Here is a 27,562-nt window from a genome sequence, read left to right on the forward strand (position 1 = left end):
GTGTGTGTTTTAGTGTGTTGTTGGGAGTTAATGACAGACTTAATTGGTCCAAGCAAATATCCCTCCCACTGCTCCTCATTCTACATCTACTAATAGAAAAACATCCACTCTCCGTCCCTGATGACATTTAGGGGAAAAATGTAGTGGTATGTGCCTGATGAAGTAGACCTAAGATGTTTTTAAGTCAATAGTCCAAAAATTAGCACACAAATTATACAAAACAGAATTATAGGACAATATGAAAATTCCATACCATCTTCCTAAAATGAGAATTGCCATATTGAGTTTTTTGTCCTCATTTGTGTCCTTCCTGCCTTTTCTTTTATTTTTAAGCTATATATGAGAGGAGAACATATTTGAAGTTGGATCATCACCTTGCCCCAGGTGTATTTCAGGAAACTGTTTTGGATACATCTGACATTTCCGAAGCAGTTGTTTTTTTTTTTTCAGTCTGAAACCTGAAGAAAAAAAAACATGTAGTTTAAGGCAAGTTAAAATCCACTGAAGGCAGGTGGAAGGAATTTAATCTTGATAGTTATATACTGGTAACAACATTTTGAAACATACATATAAAAAACAATAGCACTAAACAGTTAGTGAAAAAAATCAGGAGAGTGGCAATGTTAGATTATTATTTTTGTGAATAACTTGTTGCAGATAAAGAAACAGTTCAAACCTTCTTGTTATTTTAAAATTAGGCTTATGTGATCTTAATGATTTACTAATAAATATCTGAAAAGCTTTCAACTTCATGTTACAACAAATTATATCTCAATGCATTTTAACAATCAATATCCTGATTTTATAAAATCCAATTAATTCCAAATCACATACTGATCAGTCCAATTAATTCCATTACAGATACATGAGAATATGTTATACACAGTCCAGTTCAACACAAACTATCATACAGCACAATCAAATCAGGTTAATTTAATGAAGATGGGTAAAAAATCTTTATATAAGGACGTTTACTGCACCAAATAGATTTTGCAACAATCTTTCATACTGAGCAAGAAACCAAGAATTTAGCAACAGTTAAGTACAGAGTTAATTAAAATAACTATCTTTGGGTCATCAACTTCATTATCAGTAATAGTTTATCCATTTTGAATAATTTTTTTATTGCAAATGTCAGCTAAAACAATCTATGTCTGACTAGCTGTTTGCCACAAACCCCTCCAAGTGCTTTCAAATTTCTGAAAAGCTCAAGGTGATGCCATCTTCTTGTTACTACTCCAGATAATAGAACTGTTACTGCAAATAAACTCTGTGTTGTATGTTGTTAGACCCAGGTCCCATGTTGCATTTGACCACGATGTTGAAGGGTCTCCAACATGCAAGAATTTCAGTTTCACTTTCAGTGTTTACAAGCTGGCCTTTGGCTTCTCTCCCTCTGGAAAAAGTTATAGAGGCAGCAGCCTCAGATGACACAAAACCTTCCAAATCGGCTCTTCAGGAGTCCACTGCCTGGTGTTCTGGTGAACTCTCAGTCATCTAAGGAGCATAAATATCGCCCTGGATCTCCTCTTATGGGACTCCCATACGTCTTAATCGTCTAAGATTTTCTGTTTCTACTTTTCTTTATGGACTTTTCCTGTTTTAGCTAAGACATGAATTGAAACCAAAACTGCTGTGGGTTGATTTAACCCCTCAAACACTTTAAATAACGGTGGACTGTTTCCAAAGAGCTTCAAGAGAGTATAGTACCATGAGTACTATATTCAATTTATCATAAAATAAGCAGTAACCATAAATAATACATGTCTAAATTAAAAAACAAAAACAAAAAAACATTCTCTTTCTGTTACTAAGTGCAAAAGATTATTGTCTTGATTATGACCCTGACATTACACACAAATGCGTTAGTTTTCTGAATAGTTCATTAAACTAAACAAATAGAAAATCTTCAAGCTTTCTTTAGCATTTTGCAATGTACCACAGGTTTATAAGACATTATTATTTGATCTAAACCATTTCATTGTACTTCTGGTTGTATATTTAGGTTTGATAGGTCCATAAGACAACTGCATGGTACGTTAGGGTGGAGCTACTGACATCACACAACGCAGTCCGTTGATTGGGAGACAAAAACGTCACTGCATCTTTTAGGTTGTAGGCAAGAAAACCCCTGGGGACCAGGCTTCCTTGCATATGCACATGCACAGTATCATTATTGGCTAAACGCCGTGTAGCCGGCAGCTTTGTCTGCCAAAGCCTGAGCTTTTTAAGCCTAACCTTGATTCTCTGCTTCTCAAGTGAAGGAAGCTTCTGAAGGAAAGCTGCGCAAGATGCAGCTCAAAGTGCCAGAAAAGGCGGCATTGATTCACACAGGCTGTTGCACTCCTAAGATCAAATGGCCAAGACACACCCAAACAAATTCCCTTCTTCCAGATATGACACGTCACCTCCCATCTCCCTTGGTCTTTCTTTCTTTTTTTTTACACAAAAACAAATGTATTATAAAGAAGGACACGTCAAAAGTCATTTTCTGCAAAAAGTTCTTGAAAAATATTCTTTTCTTACCCAGATATGCAAGTCATGAAGTAAAAATTACATTTTAACTGTCAGAGCACATGTGCAGATCCAAAAATCCCACTGAGCCGTTGTCAGCCTGGATTCCTAAGTAAGACAAGTTGTGCTTTGCAGTCAGCCTGTAGCTGTCATAAAGGACTGGGTGGCTGTCGGTTGGAGCTATTTTGATGGTGTTCACATGTTATTTACATCACACACCCTCCTGTCATGTACTGTTCCCAGCTTGTCTCCTATGTGTCTTCATCCTGTTGTGTGTGTGTGTGGGGGTGTGTGTGTGTGTGTGTGTCTGTGTGCTCCCTGATGTCCCATCATCCTAAATAATCATCCTACAGTCATGCGTGAGATGCGATTTCCTTTAAACAATGGCAGGCCAGTTCGCTTTGCTGACCCCCTGAACCTCTCAGGCTGCAGAACAAACACTAGCATGTGCACACGACCAGACAGAGAAACACACCCTTTTAGCCCGCCTTAGTAGTACTGCACACATATTTAAATGTACACGCATCTGCAGACTCATGATGGTACATTCTCTTTATGTTGCTGCTTATTTGTCTGCCTTCCAGAGCAGACTTTAATAACTGAGGCTAACCGCTTGTCAGTGATGCCGTTCTGCCCCGAACTTAACTATTGGACTGTAGGCAAGACACAACTTAATACTGATCATTTCCCTGTCAGGGGAACAAAAAAAAAAACAAAAAAAAAAACAGGCTGCTTCATACAGTGAAAGCCCCAAGCCTGTCTTTAGTGAAAATGATTGTAATTATATTTAAATGAGGGAGAGCTTGGTTGACCTGCTTTGAATTCCAGTGATCATTTAGCTGTCTCCTTAGCCAATCAGGGGCCATCACTGTTGCAGTCTGCCTCTACATGTTTTCTCATGGGAGTCATCTTGGTTTTGATTGATTTATTTTTGTTCACATTATGAGTTGTAGACTTACTGGGGTTCTCAAACACGCATCTTCCTTACTTTAACGCTATGTTCTCTTGTCTTTTCCATTTTGAGGAGGGTCAACTAAGGGAAACTGACATCTGTGTCATGTCCTATTTATAATAGCATCACTTGTTATCACATTAACTTGTTTAGTTAATTTTAAAGTTAATAAAGTTAATTTTATAGTTAACCACTATAAAGTGGTAGAATTGTACTGCTAAACAACACACAATAATTGCCTCAAATGTTATCCATTTTCATATTAATATGCACTCTAATGAAACAACAATTTTGTCTGCAAATGAGTTTACCTGTCATGATCCGTGTTTCTGTTTGTTTATTTTAAGGTTTTTTCTGTGTTCAGTTTCTGTCCTGAGTCTCTGTTTCTGCGTCTTCCCCGTTGATTGCTTCCCAGGTGTGTCTCATTCCTTGATTACCCTCCCTGTGTATTTAAGCCCATCTGTTGTCCTAGTCAGTTGTCGTCTTAGTCAGTAGTTCTCAGTTGAACTGGAAAGTCCTGAGGCTACCGGTATTCAGCTGTGTGCTATTGTCTATGCCGTGCTGCCTGATCCGGACTGTTTTGAGCTACATTGATCATTAAATTCATCTTCTTCATCACAACCTGGGTCGTCAGCGTTCGTTCTCACCACCACTTACCACAACTCATGACATTACCATTTTTTCAATAAATTTTTAATATTTTTATTTATTTTTATTTATTTTTTACACAATGTTGGTAAATAATGGAATATTTGTGAATTATACTCAGATAAAATGAAACTATAAGTAATATAAACTGCAAAAATTCAAAGGTTATTTTATGGGAACTGTTAGACTGTTTTGTAACAATTTTCTAAAATGTAAATTCTTGATGTGTATTTCTTTAAATCTTTCAATAAATTTCAATATGCTACTGTATCTTCAGATAAATGACTGCTTTGACTTTGAATATATATATATATATATATATATATATATATATATATATATATATATATATATTTTTTTTTAAAGTAAAAATAAGACAAGAATGAAATAAAGGAGAAGGATATGAAAAAGTGCCAAAGCATATGTGGAAGGAACTGAAGCAGCCACGACTTTATCTTTTGTGTTTTGTTACTCCAAATAGTTACATTTAAGTCTTGATCTGAAAGATTATTTGTCTTCGTTTGCTGTCTAAAGAAAAAAAAAGAGAGAGGAAACTAAAACATTTATATTCGATGTAGATTTGCAGACTGGCAGAAGTAATTTTCAAGGAAGAAGGGATTTAAATCCTGGGTTATTACTGTTAAAATGCAAAAGGTGAAAAAAGGACGGCTTCCATTTTAAGGTAATGATCCTTAGCTCACATCATTAACCATAGTCAACGTTGTATAGGGAAGACATTATAAATGCTGGGCATGGATGGTTAAAACAGCCTTTAACATCACTAGTGAGGGGACTGAATGAAAGCAGGACAAGAAATCAAAGGAATTTCACAGCAGTAGGAAGCTTCTGTATGGGGAATGACTCACATCCTCCAAATAAGGGCTGAGAGATTCTGTCATTACTTAGGAAAACATTTTTTCAAATGAGGATACTTGCAAATGATGTTTTATAACATCATGACTTCTTGCTCTTTTCCATTTCTGTTACTTAACAAAGAAAAGTGATAAATAAAAAAGACTTCAAAACCTGGTCGTGATGCATCTTCTTATGTTGCCATCTTCGTTGTGAGATTTTTTTTTACCAAACCTCTACAATCTTCTTTAGTTTATTGGTAATATAGATGCATCAACTCTTTATACAACCATTCAATTGTTCCCTCAAAATTACTTTAAGCTGACTTTCAGTTATCCTATTTAGTCAGGGTTAATTGATAACAAGCTGAATGGAAAACGGAGGGAAAAAAAAGATATAATACAATACAAACCAACATAGTACACTGTAATACAAAAAGTGGTATTTATTTGCAAAGGTTTTCAATTAAGTTAACCCTTTAAGTGTCATGATGACACTGGTGTCCACGTTGAGCCATGAACTCAAGCATCTTGGGGGTGACAGTTCAGGGATTTTAAGACTGTCAGAGAATGAATAGATGGATGAAATTAAACTTGCAGCACTGATAATGCTTTTCTTATGACTCAGCTCCAACCAGAAAGAAGTGGATTCCATTATATCTGATAGACGGAATCAGATATAATGGAAACCCAGTATTTGTAGGGGTTGGGGATCGCCTGTGAATAGCTAAAATCTGCATATATTTAAGTCACCCCTCTAAAAATGTTTACTCGTGCCTATTTTAATAGGTCACACACCAAATATATCATTAAATACACAGTGAACCCCATTTTAGAACTTCCATAGAAATTAATATATACAGTATTCCGTATTTCTGCTCTTGGGAGAGGTACACTACAGCCAATCAGTGTCAAGGAAAATAAATGGCTCTCCTGTATTGGCTGCTTTGCAAATGCCAACCAATTGCATGTAAAGTAGCTTCCCAGTTGAATTATCTTTTGAATTTTTCAAATATGCTCTGCAAAGAAATCAGCGAATAGATTAATTTTACAAAAATCATTTGGGGTTATGCTTTGTAAAAAAATCCACAAATAGGTGTCTCCATGAATACTGAACTGCAAATCGGCAGGGGCTCACTGTAAATAAAAAGTAAATGTAATTAGGAAATGTCCTATGTTTCAAGATAAATCTTGAAAATCTGAATAAATAATACAATAAGAGCTCTTAAAATGCACACAAGCAAATGTCATTCATTCACATTTATTTATGATAGAAAAACAGCCATTGGGTAGTTCTGCCGCATTTACAGAAATGCTAAAGCGTGTTGTCAAATAAATTAATACATTTAAATTAAAAAATTACATCATTGTTCATAACAGGTAATGGCAGTGCGTTTTGAACAATTTAAAGTAAGTTGTTTCCTTCTGTTATGAAACAGTAAGTATATTGTTTCAGGGAGCATGATTAATTCATTTCCACTTGGCACATTTATCACAGGTGATTTTGACTTGGAATTTAAAGTACACTGTGATCTCCATTTATAGTAACAGGTGTCCTTTTAAGGGATGGAAATAAACCTCTAATGTGGGCACTTTGGCTTTTAAATAAATTAGATTATAGTTGCACAGTCACCAATTACTTGAAGGACATAAAATTTATATGCTGTTGTATGTGAATGCATTGTGCTGACAAAAAAAAAAAAAGCTGAGAAAGCATTCAACTAATTGTGAAAGCAAGAAAATAATGAAGTATTAAATAATAAGATTTTTTTCAGACACTCAACATTTATTGATTTACACATAATGGCTTTAGGCAAAATGCCTAAATATGTGTGAAGAGTTGAATTTTTCCAGTTCAAATATGTTCTCCATTCAATCAGATTCAGGTTGGGCTACTTTGAAGGGAAGAATTCACAAAATACACATCCATGCCACACTTTTCAGATTTTTACCTAAACTCTCAAATCTGTGTGAGCTTTGGTTATTTTGCAATACAAATAATTGGCAAATTATTTGTATTGCAAAATACAAATATTTTGCAATACAAAATATTGCAAAATATTTTGTATTGCAAATAATACAAAATATTATTTTGTATTATTACAATATAATAATAATATTATTATTATTAGCTTTATTAGATGCATAAAGCTAATGGATTCTAGTGGAAATTGCAGCAATACATATGTTACATTGTTCAAACTTTTATTTGTAAGAAAAAATACTAATTTTTCCCCTAATTTTTAGTGAAGCACGACATTTTATGATTGATCAATTTAAAACCCATTAATATTAAATTTTGTAGCTGTAACATGTTGAAAACTTGAAAAAGTTATTTTGCTGGGCTCTGTTCTTACTTAAGGTTTTATTTAATGGTTATCATGGCAGTCTCCAGTAAGAGCAGACGGTTGTGACAGACTGAAATGATCCCAGGAGAGGAAAAGCTAACTGCCAGACCATCAGTCAGTCAAAAGTCTAACAGCGCTGCGGACAGAGGCTTCTTCAGCTCTAGACACACGCTCTTAAAGCCTGCCTGGGGAAATTATGGATCAGACTGGAGTGTCAAATGGCTGTTGCTTCAGAAGTATGTGACCTCTCTGGCAGCAGTTAATGAGGTAGTCAGTGAGCTAAAAGAAGCAATATGCAGGAACCTCAGAGAAGGCGCATCAAACAGACTCCTCTGTATGTCACAGTTTTCAAAGTGTCTGGCCAAGTTGTGGAAGAGTTGAAGGCATAATATATTTTTGGGACAACTCTTCAATGGAAAAATATTGGCAAAGTTAACCAGGGTTCAAATTGTGTGTGTCATACAGAATTGCAAGGAGGCGAGGATGCACAAACGTCGTATTGGAATGTGTCCCACAGGCTTGCGTCGCTTTGCCTGTCTAGATTGACTGATTTCTGCTGCTTTTGCACACCCTGCCAAAGATGTGGGCTGCCCTTCGGTTTCGTCTTGTACCTGCTATCAAGCTGTACCTGCTTGGGTTTAAGGTCCTGCTGGAGCAGCTACTAAACAAACGTTTAAAACTTCCAGGTTAGTTCATTTCGATTTCAGTTGTTAGACCAAATGTTAGACAAGTTGTTGGCTATTCGGCGTTGTTTAGACTCCTAGCAGTAACGTAGAGTCCTCTTAGTTTACGGGAGGATGCACGTACATACAGCAGCTGCTCTGCTCATTCTAATTCAGTGAGTGAGCCGTTAACTTTATTTCGTCACGGAAATGACCGTGTTGTGCTAAAGTAGCCATGCTAGCTAGGTTATACAAAAGGCTGAAAACACTGCTTTAAAATGTTTTCTTGGGTTGATTATGTTGCCGAATTTTCCGGGATGACCTACTAATTACACTAATTATAAAAATTTGCGATTCGAAGCGTTTTTGTTTGTTCCAGGGGGATTTGCGATTAAATAGTGAATTTTTAAAATGCAGTTTGGTTTAGATCCATTTAAATCCTCTATAAACTCATGTACATCAAAGAAAGCGCTTGGCCACAATTACCTTTGGTCAATTTAATTTGCTCTTATTTAATGTGCGAAAGCAGCACGTCATGTGATTATTCTATGGAAAAAAGTATCATGATATACTCTATTATTCCTATTACAATATAATGCCAGACGTCCACGATATTAGGACAATCTGCATCCAAGCTCTCCTCTCTGATTGCGATATTTTACACACCGATATTGCAAAGAGAATTTTGCCTGCTCTGGATACCAAGCTACATTTTTACAGATTGGCACTGATTAACTGATCTGGAGTTCATGGAGTTGGATTGAAAATTATTCTATATTAATGCATATCTGTCCCTTATTTGCTCTGTAGAGCTGTCTTATGATAATGTTTATTGTGAGTTGTCAATGCATCAATAGAATAAATTAAATTAATGTTTTAAATGCTAGAATATATATAGACCATAATTTAGTTATTTTATACTTGAAGTCTAAATGGGTTTTTGTGGACTGTCAACAGCATAGGTTAGTTATATGGAATTCTTACATGAAATTATATTCTCTGATATATGTGTCCTCTTCTGACTCTGCCAGTGATGCCCAGACAAGATGGCAAGGTTGCCATAGTGACAGGAGGAAGCAGGGGAATCGGCTATGAGGTGGTCCGGCATTTGGCCAGACTTGGAGCACATGTTATCATAGGTACAGTATCAAGCACCACATCACTCAGATGAAGATGCAAACACATATATACAAAGGTATATCCCCAGAGTATAGGTTAATTTATTTGGTTGTATAGGAGTTAACAGTTTAAATAGATTTTTATTATGTTTATAATAAGAGTTTTTTTTAAAGAATAGAGTTATAGTATCTAAAAAAGATACTACAGAAAATGAAAAATCTTGAAATATAACTATTTTTCTATTGCTCTACTAGTATTTCCATTGTCATATTGCTATATTATTTTTTTTCTTTAGACACATGACCCCCAACAGACCACTTAAACTTACCACATAAAGCACTGTTACATTGACATGTGGCAGGAAGAAGCTGGAACCGAACCTTCAATCTTGTGATTGAATGACGACTGCTCAACTCACTGAACCACACAAATAAAATCAAACAAATATCACACATACTATTAAAACTAGAAACCTCAAACAAGCCACAGGTGAATCACTGGACTCCTATGGCTTCATGAGCGTCTACATGAAAGTGAAAATCGAAGGTGATTTTCACTCATCTGCCACCTGCTGGCTCGTCTTTTGGCTACTTTAGTAGTTCCTATCTGTCCTCAGGTGTCTCCCCAACCTGAGCCAGTTCAACTTATGACTCACAGCAAGATTGCTCCTAAAAGGGGAATCAGGAGCCACTCTCAAAAGCTGTGCTGCACACAAGGAAAATATGAGCGTCTGAGAGAAATAGTTTTCTATTCAGTTTGGTGTATTGTGTGATCTCTCATTCTGCATTACCTAGTTTAGGTGTCATTAGGTGCAATTTGTGTCTAAATTTAAATTAGCAATGTGGTGCAAAGTGGTTAAACTGGCCTCTTAACAGGCCCACATATGGACGCAATCAAAATTTGTATTTGTAGTTAAACATTTTTAGTGGCCAAAAAAAAAAAACTCCCACAAAGAAATACTGATTGCAGTTAAGATGCAAATCTTTATTTTTGTGCCATAGGTAAAAACAGTGAATTTAGTTTGGATTCCTAAAACAAATAATAAATAATGAGGCTTACTGCAGAGGTTTGTAGCATTGTTGCTGTTTTGCAAACATTTCTTAGTCACAGATCACTGTAACAAGATCAGCAGCATTCACTATTATGCTTCGACTATACAGCAGAAAGCCAGAGTGTTTGCTAGAATTATAGTTGTACTATAATGAGATTTGCCACGTAGAAGAGTGTGCTATGGATGAATAAATAAATCACACAAGAACTCAGTCAAGTGTCTATTCCGGCTTCAGACAATCCCTTGTGATTTTTAGACTAATCCCACATCTGATAACGGCGCACATATCTCCATTGCAAATCCACCAACTGAATTCATGAAGTGTGAATATTTATGGTAAAGTGGATCCCGCTCTGATAATGGAGTGGATGCATATTTCAGGTAGAGTGTTAGCATAGTGCTTGTGTGAGGAGGAGGTGAGTTTGTTTTGAGCCTCTGCTCCGTCATGATGGAGCAGAGTTATTTTATTTTAGCAGAGTGCCTCGCTAAAATAAAATAACTCCTTGAACTTTGCCACATTTTGTCATGTTACACCCACACAACACTTGATCATATTTGTACTCTTTAACTTGGGGGATAAGATAAAATATTGATTTATTTTGATGAATGAATTAGTGTGGGATTTCAAAAAGATACTGTTTAATCCAGAAACAATACACAGTTTACTTAATTTACTTTTTGAAAAAAAATGAAGTTAGTAAATGATTTGTTTGCTCCTTACTTATTTTTTGTTGACAAACATTTTAAAAGTCTGGTAGTGTTTTCCTTAAATCCCTGTGTATTAATAGAAAAATAAGTAAAAATGAATTTAGATTAACATAATTTTTAATCCCCTATTTTGAATTCCATCCATTCTGGAAAATACCCAAATTTCTTAGTGTAAATATATGCATTCATCCCACTGGCAATTTTGTTTTAATATTCAAAAGACCAATGACCCTGCAGATGATAACTGAAATGAAAATAGTGTGGTGATTTCAAACAGAAAAAAAATAAAACAAACAAGAGTGACTGCAGTTATTTTTCATGGTTAAGGAACTCAGTTTATAAAAGATGTCCTGCATTCCTATCAGGCAAAAATAATCCCTATAAACATGTTCCTTTCTTTTCCTGTCCCTGATAAATTCTCCTTATCTTGCAATGCCTCTCGCAGGTATTTGATACACAAATGTAAGACTCACATCTTTTTTGATGGATAATAATGTCACTGCGAGCAGATTCCACTTGTCAGAACTTCATAAATCCGTCTGCACAATTTGTTTTAAAACTCCCCTTTGTAAATGTTTCTGTCTGAAACGGGGCAGCTCTGTCAATATTTAAAATATATCATCAACAGCAAAAGGAGCAGAGATCATACCTCTCATTTATTAACATTTCATTGCAGCTAAGTAATAAAACCTGACAGATATTGTATTCTGACAACTAGGTAAAGAATATGCTGAGCACTTACCATAAATCCATCTCAGATATTTTTGGCACTTTTTTCTTAACTCTAATGGCAACAAGGTGAGATGCATTAGTTGTGTTTACAAAAATGATCTTTCTAATGACCTGTTTTTTCCTGCCATGGCAGAGCTTATCTATAGTGCATTCCAATAAACTTCATACCCTTTAAACATTTACACATTTTGTCACAGAACAGCTACACACTTCAAAATACTCTACAGGGATTTTATATGACGGGACACATCAAGATATAATGTAATTTTGTAATGTAAGAAATTTATAAATGGTTTTCAAATATTTAAAATAAACATTTAATTGTTGAGTACTACTGGAAAGTGAACTTCCCTTCAGTCTTAAAACTTTTTTGCAAGTTCTAATTTATAGGATTTCCTTGTATTTCTTTTCATCGTTGTTTTTGGTAACTCTTGAAGGACAGCATTCCGGTGGCAGGATGCTGCCACTACCATTCTACACCATTGTAACGTTGTGTTCAGGGAGCTGAGTGTTAACATTCATCCACAAAACAATGTGAATGTGCTTCAAAGATGTTCTGTTTTGGTCTCTGTGTCGACTGATTTGTTTGTTATGCAACTTCTGAACAAAAATGGTTGCGCAGAAGTTTATCGAGCAGCTTTGTCTGGAATCGGCTCAGTAGATTTTCTGTAGTGTAACATCTGTTTATTAATGTGCCTTTTAAGTGATTGTCAAAAGGAATAAAAATAAAGGACTGAAAGACTCCGACCTTCTGCTGCCTGCTACCTGTGTGTTTGTGTGACCCTTGTGCCATTTCATGCAGAGAAGCTGCATGCGTGAGCCTTGACTGAACCACAGTGCATCGGGGCAAATAATGCTGTGCCCTTGAAAAGCCAAGTGTAATAATCCGAGATTAGTGTGTCAGAGAGGAAATGTGAATGTGTGTGTTGCCTTGTAAAGGTTTAAGTGAAACTGTTAGTGTGTGTGTTTGTTCATGAGTTTGTTTGTCAATATGTGGCAAATTCTTACATCAAATTAAATATGCAGACATTTTTATGGTGTCACTTTTTGTTAAATGATCATTTCCTGAAATTTGTATTGATTTGTGTTGTATTTGTTTGGCAGACTAACTCGTGACGTTTTTCATACTTAGTTTTGTTTCAAATGTCTCTAGTTCTAAAATTAAGATGAGTTGTGTAGTAATTGCGTTTTTCTTCTGTGTAGTCCAGCAAGAGACACCCATCTCACTCCTTTTTGTCTTTGTCTCTGCATCATTTTACTTTGGGTTGCTTTGATGTTTTTTTTTTTCGTTTTTTTTTAATGAATTTACAAGGTACATGTAAGATCTCTTAGTTAATCCAAAAATATTCCACTTCCATTTCACGTTAAGCTACATAGAGGATCAAAACTGACATAATTAAAGATAAAAACAGAAATATACATATTTGTGCTTTTACTTTTAATTATGCCAGTTTTTCATTACGCTACAGTCAGAGGCTGATAAAGTTCTTTCAAAATTATTGAAATATATATTTTTAGTTTCAAATTTAAAATGCAAGATTTTTCATCAACTACATAAAAAAATAGCAGTACTGTATATTTTTCAAATGATAATTTTTTTTTTTTATTGCAGGCTCATGATTTGGGGATTTTGGTGAGGTTTGGGTAACTTGTTACATTTTACACTTTATTTTACACTGTGAAATAAATTCTGCATAAATGTCATAGAAAATATGGAATTGCTCATTTGTCAATCTAAATATTTCTAAATTTTATATATATTAAGACAAATCTAAAATAGTTAACCATTTCACTTGTCATAAAAGCACATATTACATAAACATTTTAGGTTTGTTTTAATTTTGCAAAAGCACCCTATAATTTCCAGTTTGTCATTTCACCCTTTTTAAGGATTCTTGTGAGTACCTCGCCTTTATTAAAAACATTTTTGATCCATCTTTCTTGTAAAGTGGCTGAATTACTTCAAAAGCCAGATGCATCATTCAGAACCAGTGCTTTGGATTCATCCAATTTTTTTAGGGTTGTACAATTCTGAAATTTGCATATGAACAGTGTTATTTTATCCTGTTTTTCTAAAGCTTTTCCCACTTGTGTTCTCCATTCACATCTTTTTAAGGACAGTGTGCACCATGCCAAGAAATGCCAGGTGTTTGACTAATAGCTCCTTGGAACCTGCTAAACTGGTGCAAAAGCACTATTTTATGCTTGTCAATCTGTGTTATCTGAGGCATCTTTCAACTGAAGGAATATGAGGAGATGACATGCTTTAGCTAAATTTTGTCTAACCATCCTAATAATGGTCCACTTACATGAGAAGAGCTGTTTATTGGGCCCAGATTGTAAAGGAATTCACAGTGATATTACACTTTGCCTTAAAAGTCTTTATTAACATGTCTTAACTTTTTAAAATCAATGTTGCAGTCTGTATCAAGAGTTCAGTAAGTTAAAAAAAGACTTTTATAAAATCTTTAACAGGTAGATCTTAACACCGGGGAGCTTTCATCCAGTCTTCATTTAATTTGAAGAACCCTTCTTGGAAATATGGTTTTGTAAAATGAAGAAATAGAAGACTTGCATAACAGAAAAGCTGCGTGTATTTCTCTTTTAAAAAGCCTCGAAGGCCTTGTCAGACATAATATTCATCTGTGTCTCCGTGTATCTCTATTTTAGGTGGAAGGGATGAGCAGAGGGGTCTTGCTGCCATCAAAAGGATTTGTGAAGAGGACAAGGAGGCCAGAGGTAGCACTGTAAACACGTTAGCATTCATGCAAATACTTCTAGAAAAGCAGACTCAATTTAGCAATGAAACATTTTGTGCAAAATCTCAGTCTCAGCTTTGTTTTTAGAATCTAAGCACACACACACACACACACACACCTGTTTGCACACCTGCCGGCACATAAACAGAAGCTTTAATTATTCTATTCTTAACTACTTGGAGTGCCCATGATGAACAAAGACATAAAAATACTGCAGGAGTGCAAACAACACAAACACTACACTTTCAGTCGTTTTCTCGCTCCTGTTCTTTCCATTCAAAACCCAGGCTGACCAACAGCTGTAAACCCAGAACCTGGCCACCATTCAAATTTGTGCTGCCATGTTGATGAATTTGAACACAGACATGTTTTTCCAGTGAAAGATGTGCTGCGCCACGGCAGAAAAAAGAAAACCGTTTCTAGAAAGGAGGCAGGAAAAGAAATGAAGCCGCAGAGGAGGTGATGGAGATAAGAAGAGACAATTGATAACTGAAATTTATCACTTCATCGACTAGAGCTTAAAGGGTTCTCTTTTTTTCGTTTTCTGGTGTTGAGAAATTAAATCGGCTGACCTTCAAAGCACCATCAATTCCAGCAGTGTCATGACAAGGATGTCATAACGTATTCCTTTCTCTGCTGAAGAGGCCTTGAGTTTAAACTACACTGTATTTCCATCGCAATTGAAGTTATGCTTGACTTGAATTTCAAGTCGAACTATACTTAGCTTGAATTTATTGGTAATTTTTTTGTAAAACAGTACAGAATACGCATCACTGGCAGGCTTTACGTTTATTTGCACCTGTTAGATTAAGCAATAGTTCAAATGTGTGTGATTTTTGGTTCTTTGAATTAGGAGCTGCGCCAATCAGAATTTTGAAATAGATTTCCTGTCTCTAGATTTCCAAGGTTTTGACCTGGAAATCTAGAGGTTAATTTAGTCAATTTTTAGTTCATCCTTAATTATTATTTACTGGCAAATTGTACATTTCTATTTTTTTGGTTTTTGTTTGCGAGTTTGGATCTTCCATAAGCAGCAACTTCAGTTTTTTCAGTCAACATGTTGTTTCACTACCTTTCTTGTCATGATTTCCAATGTGGGGAGTTTTCAAAGTTCATTTTATGTGTTATAATAATAATAATAATAATAATAATAGTAATAATATTTTGGGGGACCTATTAAATTGAGTGATCGGTGGGTGGTCAACAAACTGACTATTTTCTCCATCTGAAATTTCAATCTGAAAAAAGGAACATATGAAATGAAAAGTAGCTGAAAAAATATCAGCCTGTCTAAAGACATGCCACTGGATTAGAAAAGCACAAAGACGCAACAAAGCAAAACTGAAATTTTTCTTGTTTGCACGTTTCTTATTTTGATAACAGTTATGATTTAAATTTAAGGCTAGAAACATGTTTAAAAAACTCCTGGATTTGCTGATTACCACTATGTTGCATCACCCTTCCTTGCAAATTACAGTCACATTTTTTATAAAAAAATGTTGAATACCTCTCATTTTGTTTATTTGGGTAGAGTAGTTCTCAATAGAGCAATGCCATTTATTAAGCACGACTTTGGCATGTGTGCTTCGGCCTTGTGAAGGCTGCAGAGGGCTGAGGGTGTCAGGTACTTAGACAGCAGGCATGTAGCCGGTGTCATTGAAGTCGATTTCCCTGGATGCGGCCATGGTAGAATTGATTACTTCTTTTGTAATTGGCAGACACTGAGACAGAAGGGACATGGGGGTGTCTACAGCCAGCTGCTTGTGCGCTGAATGCGAATGTGTTGATGTGCGTGTGTTTGGGCGTGTAGAGCGAGACAGTAATGGATTCTCATTAGTATGTGAAGCAGCAGCCTTAAACATCTCTGTCCAAAAGGCCTTTGGCACCCTTCCCAGTTTGTGCACATTTGTCTGTTGGGAGAAATTGGCGACAGTTTATAATAGACATGTGGGTTTCAGAGGTAGTTTCATCTGATCACTTCATGGTGTCACCAGTGGAAAGAAAATCCACTTCAGTGCTGAATGTCTTTATATGTTCGAGTTCGTTCACGCATCATTTATCTTTTAGTCTCAAACTTAGAAATGGAGATGAAACTAGAAGTCGACATACACCAAATAAGAAGACACACACATCTTTTATGTCACTGTCTGAAGATAAATCAGACGAAACCTCTTCACTTATTACTGAACCAACATCTTGGTTTAGATCCAGGCATGCCTATCTGTTTGGACAGCCCAGTCAAAGTCCAGACCTAGTTCCAATTGAGAATCTGTGTCAAAAACTAAAACTTGATATTCCCAGTCTCCATTTGATCTGACGTGAGTTGTTTTGTGAAGAAGAATGGAAAAAATAAATAAATATATATATATGTCTCAAATGTGCAGAAGTAAACACCAAAAGACTTGTAAATGTAACAACATTTAAACATTGTTCCAGAACAGGGCTCACTAACATGGTGCCTTCAGGCTCCAGGCTGCCCCTGAAGGCCACATGAATTGCCTTTGGAGCTGTTCCAAGGATAGATAAACCATTAATTAATAAGTTATGTAATTAAAAGTAAATTTTGTGTATCACACTGCTAACCCTTTGTATTACTTGTTAACCATGAAGTAGCTCTCAGTTGCAAAAAGGTTTGTGACCCCTGTTCTTGAATGTAATGGTTCGTAGGAGCTGAATCATGGAGGATTGATTTTTATTGGACTATCATATAAAACCCCAGCAAAATACCTTAAAGTTTGTGGTGTGAAAGCGACAAACTGTATACATATAAAAAAAAAGTCAAGGAATATTAATACTTTTCCAAAGCACATTAAATCAAATATTGCTTTAAATATTAATTTTTTCAGGTATTTTTCAAAGCAGAAGTACAACCTCTTTGCTCCATCTGGCATCCGTTTTCAGTGTATCGCCTGGTTTAAAAACAGCCTCTGTCCCCAGAAAACCTAAAAACAATCCTGTGGGTGTATGATAATGACTTCAGACCACAATTGAGTGCTAGTCCATGAAGTTAGGGCATTTTACCTTAAATTATGAACATGTACATAAACACACCGGCCGTTCCTGTATATTTGCTGCAGGCAGTTCTGGCTGTCCACTAACTTTAGTCACGGTGCATTGAAAGTAGCACAATGTGCCTCAAACCATAGACCTAAATTAAGAGCGTGAAGCAAGGCAAGCTGTGTAAGTGTGTGTGGTTAACACGCATTAAATTTCTTTCATCTTTCACCTAACTCCAAAGTGGTCGACTTTATTTTTTTTCTCTCTTTTTTTTGTTTTCGTCGAGCTCTGAGATCACACATACTGGAAGGGGAAGAGAAAATATATGCCTGAGTGTTAAACACATCTTTTTTTATTTTTTTTTAAACGTTTTTATTATTAAGAAAGTAAATACATGTTTGAATTTGCAGCTGTCTTTACTCTGGTGGTTGCAGCATCACATGAATGGTACAGACTGGAGTTGACTGAACACCAGCCAGCCTCCTCTCCCTTACAGCAGCTGAATAAAGAACATCTGTGGAGGAGCTGACACTGGCATGCTGCCCAGAGCTAATATTCTTGGATTCCACTGTTTTATCAGACAGCTCAAAGTGAATCTATTTATATTGCTGTCTCCGAGAGCTTGTTCGGAGGTACCGGTTCATTCATTGTGCATTTTTTACTCCTGAATCAAGTGGTAGTTTTCAGATTTGTAATTAAATGACAAATCTTATTGCCTTCGTCCGGGTCAAACTGGGTTATTTTAAGGCCAAAAATCAATCACGAAATCAGGTCAGAGGATAAAGCTAAATCATCCCGTTCTCACAGGGATATTTACCGACACCTTTAGTGAGTAATGCAGTGTCTCTGGTCTCTTGGTAGCCAGGGGAGGATTTTAATGTGTTTAACAGCAATGCATTTTAATATCAGATTTAGGTGTAATCCTGCTTAATCACAACTACTGTGGTCTGAGTTGGAACGCTAGCATGTTAAAGCCAGGTGGAAATGGGGATTTATGAGAAGCTAGATGCATTCCTGTCATTTCTTTATTCTTCTTATTTCATTTCTCTGCTTTGTACAAATTATATCATCACCTTATTCTGACCATGTGTTAATGTCTTCATTTTCAAAATGGTGGTGGTAGTTTATGGTTTCTATGACAAAAATAGGTGTTCAGCAGAACTTTCCTTAGTACCGTAAATATGGTGGAAGGTCTTGTGTATCTAGAAACCAGGCTTGAAAAATTTAGTAACATTTTACAATTTTTGTTTCTCAAACTGCTGGAAACCTGGATTAACACAGATGAGAAATGGTTATATTTTTTCAGACTAAACTAGCCTTTAGTGATAAAAAAAATAACATGATTACAACATTATGAAAAATATGTTTCCACACTGGCAGACTTTATGAGCACTTACCTAATTGTTTTTGTATCTCCGTGTTAGTTCAAGTTCATCATTTTGTTGGATATCACTTTAAAGGATGTTTATTCATTGTTTTATTTGATTAAATGAATGGTACTTCCTCTACATAATTTGTGCAATGTTGTATTGAAAATTGAAGCGACATATACTACTTTTCTCTATCAAATCTCTTTCTCTCTCTTTATATCTGAATTGTTAAACCGAGACTAAAATATTGTTAGGTTTATTAGTTGCCTTTATTTTTCTCTGTTTGATTAGGTACTGCTTTTGTGCTCTGATTAACTATTTATGTAAATATATTGTGTGCCAAATAAAAAAAAAAAGGGGGGTTCAACTTGGGACTGTTTTCTCTTCCGTATGTCACACAAAGAGCATCCGATTGGGATTCAAACCAAAGCTATTTCTGTTGCAGAGATGACATGAAAACATGATGGTTTAACAGGTCTAAGCTAAGGTTGGAAAACGCTGATCTCCAAACAAGGCTGTTGGTTTGGCTTCATGAAAATCACTGTTTTTTTTTTTTTTTTGTTTGTTTGTTTTTTTTTTCATTTGAAGTTCTGAAGATGAAAACATGGTTTATAGAACCTTCAGCTGCAAGATGAAATATATTTTTCATCATAACTTCCAGAATGTTCTGTACTCTGGGTGTATTTAACATCCAACATCGAATCAAAAAATCTGATCCTTTTTCAGTTTTTCTTGATCGGTGAACTCATCATACAGTGCAACTGAGCTGGAAGCTGTTAGAGCGAGAAGAAAACTCAAAAGTTACCTTCTTCCGTTCTAAGCAAGGTTTTCTAAAGAGACACTATTTGCATTTTGTTCAGGCTCTTGGATCACAAGAGATCAAGACTTTTAGCAGATAGCAGGAAGGCTTATCAGAGTTCAGTAAACATGCTCAGTTTTATCCTTTTGGGCTTTCAGTCTCTTTCCCAGAGCATTGCTTTACATTCTACAGGATGCATAGATGGAGAATGCCGTTTCTGCTATACTAAGTGTGCAGATTGATGTGGTCAATTTGTCTTTGTTTTAAAATGATAGTAAATCATTTATTAGATGTCTTGTTAAAGCTCTGATTGTTGAATCTGAGTTGTTTTGGTATCACGGAAACGGTTTATAAGAACTCGAGATCGGAATCGGTCTCAAAATTCCAATCAGTGCAGATTTCTATGCGCTGATTGGTTTATTCAGCTCGGGTCGGTTTAGCTTGACAACATATCTGCTGACTGTGTAAATTTAGGAATTGTTTTCTGGGGGAAGTAAAAAAAAAATCTCTGAGCTTAAACAAAAATTACCTGAAGAATGTCTTATGGAAAATTTTATTTGCTTAAATAAAATTTATTTGCTCCCCTGGCAGCTTCTCTGTCACCAGTCAAATAAAGATGGGTCAGTTTTTACTGCTATTGGTTGTTGATTTTAAAGGTACACCCATTATTTCACTGTGTCACTGTTTTAGTGTCTGACCATGTCATTTGTCAGTTAAGATAATCTTGGCTGTTTCATATAGTTATGAACCTGTTCAAATCTCTGATCTCTGGACTAGATGTAATGAAATATGGTATACTATGGCCGCTTATCAAAGCAAGACGACTCTGAGCAACGGTAGATTTGATTTAATTGAACAACAGATTTCTTTACAATAGACTGAAAAGATTATAGACAGCCTCTATTGTATCTTTCCACAGGTGGACAGAAGTGTGTGAATGAAGGCAGATCATGGAATAAATACATCTTTGTTTACACTTTATACTATACTATACTATAATATACTATACTATAAAACTATTGTATTTTTCCTAAAGTTCATGATGTGCTGAGAATATAATTCAAACAGGATTAATTCTGCATTCACAGAGATATAGGAATTTCCCTGTTTTTCTGGAGAGGCAAATGCATCCCCATAAAGGAAGCAAATACATGCTCACAGCCATTCGAATACAAACACTCTCATTTTTCATTATGTTCTCTGCGCGCCCTTTCAATCTCTCTGTCTCACACGTGCAGTCAGAAAGAGGTGAATGGCAAGGCCTGGAGATAAGTCTGCTATCAGATCTTGATCAGGGACAGCCGCACTCTCGCCGTCTCTGCAGCCTTTTTTTTATTATCAGTCCCATCAAATCTCCTCTCCTCTGTTTCCCTCTCAGTCCTCTTTCTGTCTTTGTCCATTATATTTGAACCTCTTCAGACATACAGGGGTTATACAGTGGAATAATATATTATTGCCTTCTCTTAGAAAGTCCTGATCTGTTTGTGTTGTGTTTGAGAGAAAGCAAAAAAATAAAAAATAAAATAAAATAAAATAAAAAGGTTAGACCAAGACCTTTATTTATTCAGGTTTGGGAAATAAAGGAAGTGCTTTTATCCATAAAAGTTTGGATTAAAGCCTTTAAAGTGGGCTTGATAATAAAACTGCTCCTACTCTTTGAATATTTTGAAGAATTTATGTTGTTTGAGGTATACTTACCAAACCTAATGAACTGTAAGTTCTTCTCTTTAACATTTTTACTATAATCAGGCAGTATTCTTTATAATATGTACTGTGAGGTACATATTAGATTTCACTGTCATGTTATCATGCAAATTATGAAGCAGTTTAAGAGGCAGCACATGACATATTTTCATGATGCATCCCAACAGCCATTTTAAGTGTTTGTGTGAATCTATCAGCTAGAAAAGAGAACCAAAAAGATACAATGTAGTTCTTATTGTTCTGCTTGTAATGCTTGAAATTTAACTCTGTAATAAATCTAGAGGTGGATGGATCGTGGAGGGAGAATCTAAACCATTTCTTCATGAGATGAGTTTTCAATTTGCTGCTCGAGATTCGAAATGACTCTGCATTCATGACCGCAACGGAAGGGGCATTTTGCTGCTACAGAGCCGTTGGAGGAAAAACACTGTTGCCCATCAATGTTTTCATTTATTGAAATAGTAAATGAAGAACAAAACAGAAACAAGAGCTCAATAAAATTTGAAGATACCATAGCCTACATTATTCCGGGGGTGTAATGTTTTATTTCAGCTTTTTCTCCTTCTTTTGATTTTGGAAAAACAGTAGTAGTTTTGTGACCCACTTTAAATCTCCAATTCTCCAAAAAGACAAGCTTTCAGAACGTAGAAACCTTTTTGGCTTTCTTGCAAAAGCAGAAATTTCTGTTTCCTTTAATCTTTTGCAGCTTAATATTCTCCGAGGGGAAAAACAAACTTCAAACCTAAGGTTACGTTACATTGTTAAACCAATTATTCATTTAATGTAACTATGCAGGAAACTTTCTGTGACTGATGACTTTTAGTCATTTAAATTGCATCCAGAGGTGTCATTTCATTTTTTAACACCTTAGGTGTTAAAAATTATGAAAATAATTTCCTACAGTCATTAAGTCTATACTTTATTCTTTTCCTTCATTAATTTCCTTCCTCCTGTCCAAACAAAGAAAGAACTTGTTTTTGCCTGCTTCTTTCTCATTTGCTTTATTTTCTATACTTTCTTGCTTTCGTTTCTTTCATGCTGTCTTTCTTGCTTGCTCTCGCCGTACCTATCCGTAGTTTTCAGAGGTATCTAAGAACTTAAAACATGAACTCAGCACTGGCAGTAAATTCATGGTTAACTTTTCTATCTTCCGTTTCAAAAATGAATTTGACATGACAAATGTGCAGGAACCCTGTTCAAAGATAAACCATCACCAAAACGCAGAGCCATCTTGGCTCCTTTGTAGGGCTCTCCTACCTCTATCTTATACACTAAAGCTCAGATAGCAAAGTCTTAAGCTTTGATGGGTTCTGACAAAATTAGTAATTTAAGATATGAAATGATGGACTAAGACATAGCAGTGGGAGAGCCCACTATAAGAGATGATTAATACTCTCTTTGATGTTTTACTGGCAAAAGTGCTTGCAGGAATAATCCATTTACAATCGCTTGTGTGTGTATGTGTGTGTGTGTTTCTGTCCATTCCAGTGGAGTTTGAGAAATTGGACCTTGCTTCATTGCAGTCAATCCAACAATTTGCTGTGAGCTTCAAGAAGAGGAACCTGCCACTTAATATTTTGGTAAATAATGGTAGGTAAGACACATGTAGTCTTAATCTGTAGAGTCGTCATTTACATGAAGTTCCTTGCAAACATATTCATACCTGTTTGACCTTTTTCACATTACGTCACATTACAACCACAAAATTCAATGTAATTTTGTGGGTTTTATGCGGCACATAATATTTCATGGGTATGAAGTGAAAGAAAGAGATAAAGATGTGAAAATGCTCTCTGTCAGGGTGAACCACAGTGGATAGTTTTCTGGAGGAGAAACAGCTGGATGTTTTCCTCCAAGGAGAACAACTGTGAAAACATTCAGCCAGAACTACGATGTATTGGTTTAGTTCAAAGCATATGCATGGGCTAGAATGATCTAGACAAAAATAAAGCTGAGAGTCTGATGCAAAAGCTTGACACTCATGAATGCTCTCCATCTAATCTGACAGAGCTTGAACTTTTTTGCAAAGATATTTAAATCTTTCACTCCGAGGCTTAAAGCTGTTGGCTATATTTCAAAAGCTACGCTGCTGTGATTGCAGCAAAGCTGAAAATGCAGGCCCAATCCTTTTTAGATTTTTATTTATTTGTAATACCTAAAAAAAAAAAAAGAAGAAGAAATACATTTAATTTTCTCCCGACTTCATAATCTTGCACTGCTTGTTTGTGGACAGGTAAAATCTCATTAAAATTCAATGAGGTTTGTGCTTGTAACATGGCGAAGTGTGGAAAAAGTTAAAGCAGTATTAATACCTATGCAAGTGCATTACTTTATGTATTCAGCACAAGTTTTAAATCCTCAGCACTAAAGTGTAGTTTTAATGCTGTCACCAGTGTCAGAATTTAAATTCTGTGCAGAGGATTTAAATCTCAGTTGCACCGTTTGGAGAAACATTTTACATATATACATAGAAATTGAACTCAAGCACCTCTTTCCTCTTCATTAAACTCCACTTTAGAGGCAGATATGACCCGTAATATTAACGTTTAAGTTACTGAATTATTCAGTTTTGTTGTGTTTTCTGTATCTTCCTCTGTTCGTCATGAAGGTCATCGCTAAACTTCGAGACGTTAATCTGAGCTGGGCTTTTCTAGGAGTAACGTGAGCAGTACAGGAGCTTTAAAAAAAAGTCTCAAAGTGGATAGGTTTTAATTTAAAATGAGATTCCCGTGATCGTCTTTAGGTCAAAATTACAAATAGCTTTGGAAATGAAAATCCGCTGACATAAATGAATGATTAATTGATGCTAAAAGTCCCATTATCTAATTTCAAACTTGCCAAGGTCTTGTAACTTCCTGTAAGTAATCACTGATTGCAGCTGGTAGCTTCTCTATGCCAGGACTAAAATGGTCTGTTTAGGCATGCAGACAAGCGTCTATGAAATAAATTTCAACAATTTCTCTAAATCATGTTTATCCCAAGAGTTTTTCATATGAAATTGGACGGCGAGACGATGTGAGACTCTGGGTGACTGATGGCGCACAGACCTCATATTAAATTAAGCGGTTGTTTACCCGTGATAGATAGGGTTCATTGGTGCAGCATATGCAAGGGAGCAGCACACAATTCTCTTTCTTTGAGTTTTGCTCTGAATGGTTGTTGCATCCAAAGGCCCTTTCCTGGTACGCCGAGGAAGCAGTCAGTTTTTGGGAAGGTTGCCAATGTCTGTCACCCTTGTCGTTTCCGGGCGGAACACGACGTCTGTGTTGTTAACATTTTGAATCACTGTCAGGTTGGTCAGAAAGTGAGATTGCTCATAGCATAAAGAATTTCTGATCGGAACAAGAGGTGGCAGTGAGGACAGAAAGCTAACAACTAAATCAACGTGTCACAAGCAGTCCCTTCTCATTTGTCATTTTGATTGCTCCTAAACAAGAAACATTTTTCACAACACTTTCATTTTCGATGGCTGAGACACGAGGTACACCCCTGCTTGGTCACCAGGCCCTCACACACGACAAGTTCTAGCTGTAAAATCGCTATCAGATCCTATTAACTTGAGGTTGATGTTCCTTGTGAGAAAGCTGGAAGTCGGTTTACGAGTTTACAAGTTGTTTTGAAGGTCCGTCGTCCTAACAAAGCTTTCTTTTTTAACGTACTTTGAATGAACGGTGAGAGAGGAACCCTTATAATGCAGTAAACAAGAATCTGTACCATTAGATTGAACACCAGCACAGCAGTGTGCAGTCAGATTTGTTCCCCCAAGCAAAATCTGGAGTATTCTCCTTGGTCCAAGCGTTCCTCCAAATCTAATAAAAAGTTGAGAGCTATGTTTATTATGATTTGGGAGTTTTTTCGCATACGAAGCTAGTAACAACAGATATGTTGACTTTTGTTTATCTTAAGCCGGTGTGATGCTGGCTCCTGAGGGCCGAACTGAGGATGGGTTTGAGCAGCACTTTGGTGTGAACTACCTAGGCCACTTTCTGTTGACCTGGCTCCTCCTGGATGCACTGAAGGATTCGGGGAAGTCCGGTGACGTCTCCTGCGTGGTCAATGTTTCGTCGTCAGCTCATTCCATCGGGGAAATCAGACTGAATGACTTAAACAGCTGGTGGGTACACACTTCTTCCACTTTCATGAAATTACTACACATTTTGTCAAGTTACAGATAAAATTTGGTTTGATGATAGACCTTCACAACTTTGTACAGGATCTCGAAGTGGAAGAACATTTTTTCATGATTTTTTTATAAACTAAAATCTTAAAAGTGAAACACTTTTATTCAGCCTTTTTCTGGAATTGCAGTTTGGTGTGTCTCTACGGGTTTAACACATGTAAAGATTTAAATTTGTGCCCATTCTTCTTTGCTGAGTTGCTCAAACTCGGTAAGATTGGGAGAGTTGCATTCTGGGTGACGGACTGTGTTTGTTTTCCCTCTGAAGCCTTCACAGAACATCTGTATTTATACCGAGATTGAATTACACGCAGGTCGTAGTAACAGTTTCAACAAATATGTAAAAAAACATTATTCTTTATAAATGTTATATACTGCAGCTTTAAGTGCTATTCTAGAAGCAACAGCATCGTAAAAGGGAAAATGTTAATTGAATGGTACAACATTTACAAGTCCTGGATAACAATTATCGTCTATCTGCCTTGACGGACCATGGAAACTGTATATATTTTGCTTAAGGAATGATTGTGGTATTTTTTCCTCATTCAGAAAACAATTTCATACCAGATGTTGTTACACTCGATGTCTTGGTGTTTGCATTATCATTAGCTGTTTCAGTTTGTTTTGGCATTGATGAGAAGAAAATTGTTTCACGTGTCTCATTATCGTCTCAGCTCTTATCACTGCTGTCAGGAAGTATTAGCAGCTTAGATTCTTCATTCTTTTTGCTCATTTGCATGTCCATGGGTTATAGCTGATGTTCTTTAACTTTCATTCGTGGCTCTGAAGTCTCCCAGGCAAAGCACTTGTGATAGAGATAACCATCTGTAACATAAAGAAAGATCTAACAGGTCTTTTCTTGTAGTTTTGTGTTGCGCTTGTAATGAATGTGAGATACAGATCTGTTTAGAAACAGGCTGTCGCTCTGTTTTGCTTCATCATTAATGTGGCGTTGGCATACGAAGATATCATCATATGGAATAATTGTTGGGGGCGGGGGGGTTATTGCAAACATGGATATGAGGAACTTTTTATCCTTCTGATAAATAAATGGTAGCCTGACATTTATTTTGTTTTTCATCAGTTTTTTTTTTTTTTTTTTTCTGCTCTGCATCAAACCTGACAGATTTATTGCTGGGGATCAAAGGAGGCACCGTGTCAATTTTGAAGTCTTTTGAAAGAACAAAAGGGATTATTTTAGGGTTCCTGCTTTGTGAACTGTCAATGATATCACAACTGCATATCACAAAAGTTACCATAAAATCAGTCTAAGCTTTCACATGGAAAGCTAAAAACATAGACTGACTAATCAGAGAATACTGTTGATCATTCAGATTTCTGATTTCATTTAATAACACACAGCTGGACTCGCTATTTAGTGTCATTATTAAAGTCTAAAGTACCGTTGTGTTTTCTGTTTCTTCAGCCAACATTATTCAGCTCATGCTGCTTACTGTGGCAGTAAACTGGCCCAGGTGCTGTTCAGTTCCCACCTTCACCAGGAGATGCAGAGAGAAGGTTTTCCAGTGGTTTCATGTGCCGTGGATCCAGGCATGGTGGATACGGCTCTATATAAGCATCTCTGCACACCTCTACATTTGGCACAAAGTCTAATTGCTCGGATCCTGTTCAGGGTAAATGTTCAACATTTTCTAAAAATATATATTTATGTTTTTTTAAGGAGAAAAACAAACCCCTAACAAAGACATTGTTTAATTTTGTGCATTGCTTGTGTTTTATTGGAACAAAAAACCCCAACTCCAGTAGCTCCTCTTTGTGAAGTGAGTGATAACTCTATTTAAAAATCCTGTCAGGAGCACCTGGTTGTGGCTGACTAATAGCAGAATAAAGTTCTTACCACTTCTTCATTATGGCACCTACTTTGCACACTGGACGATTCGGAAGCTGAGATTTACACATGCAGCCAATGCACTCAGTATGTTTTGCAAAACTCAGGCTAAGAAGGTTTTGAGAGAGCTCTCTTCTTTTTCCACATCACCAGCTGCTTGTGCAATACCATGGTAACAAGAAACCTTTTTTGTAGGTCATCAATTAGCACTAAACCAATAGATCAATAGACTGACAGCAGAATTGCTTTAATGTCCGTCTTCCTATGCCATGTTGCAACTTCCTTTATATGTGTAATGCCTATTTCTTGCTCCATTCCACTT

At 36.1% G+C, this 27,562-nt stretch overlaps 1 protein-coding gene across 3 annotated transcripts in view; it reads left to right on the top strand.

The window, feature by feature from the left end:
- LOC103141457 (dehydrogenase/reductase SDR family member on chromosome X-like) overlaps window positions 1-27,562 on the top strand; it is a 39,443-nt gene that overhangs the window by 7,363 nt on the left and 4,518 nt on the right. Inside the window, exons 2-7 of one of the 3 annotated variants that reach the window (XM_007557118.2) lie at window positions 7,779-7,999; window positions 9,007-9,114; window positions 14,256-14,324; window positions 22,703-22,804; window positions 25,121-25,328; window positions 26,818-27,025. In XM_007557118.2, coding sequence (XP_007557180.1) covers window positions 7,894-7,999; window positions 9,007-9,114; window positions 14,256-14,324; window positions 22,703-22,804; window positions 25,121-25,328; window positions 26,818-27,025 — 801 coding nt within the window. In that variant the 5' untranslated portion in view covers window positions 7,779-7,893. The remainder of the gene's footprint in view (window positions 1-7,778; window positions 8,000-9,006; window positions 9,115-14,255; window positions 14,325-22,702; window positions 22,805-25,120; window positions 25,329-26,817; window positions 27,026-27,562) is intronic. The other 2 variants (XM_007557122.2, XM_016673895.1) reach the window with 2 other exon arrangements.

This window comes from Poecilia formosa, unplaced genomic scaffold, assembly GCF_000485575.1.
Source record: "Poecilia formosa unplaced genomic scaffold, Poecilia_formosa-5.1.2 Scaffold84, whole genome shotgun sequence".
Lineage (NCBI taxonomy): Eukaryota > Metazoa > Chordata > Actinopteri > Cyprinodontiformes > Poeciliidae > Poecilia > Poecilia formosa.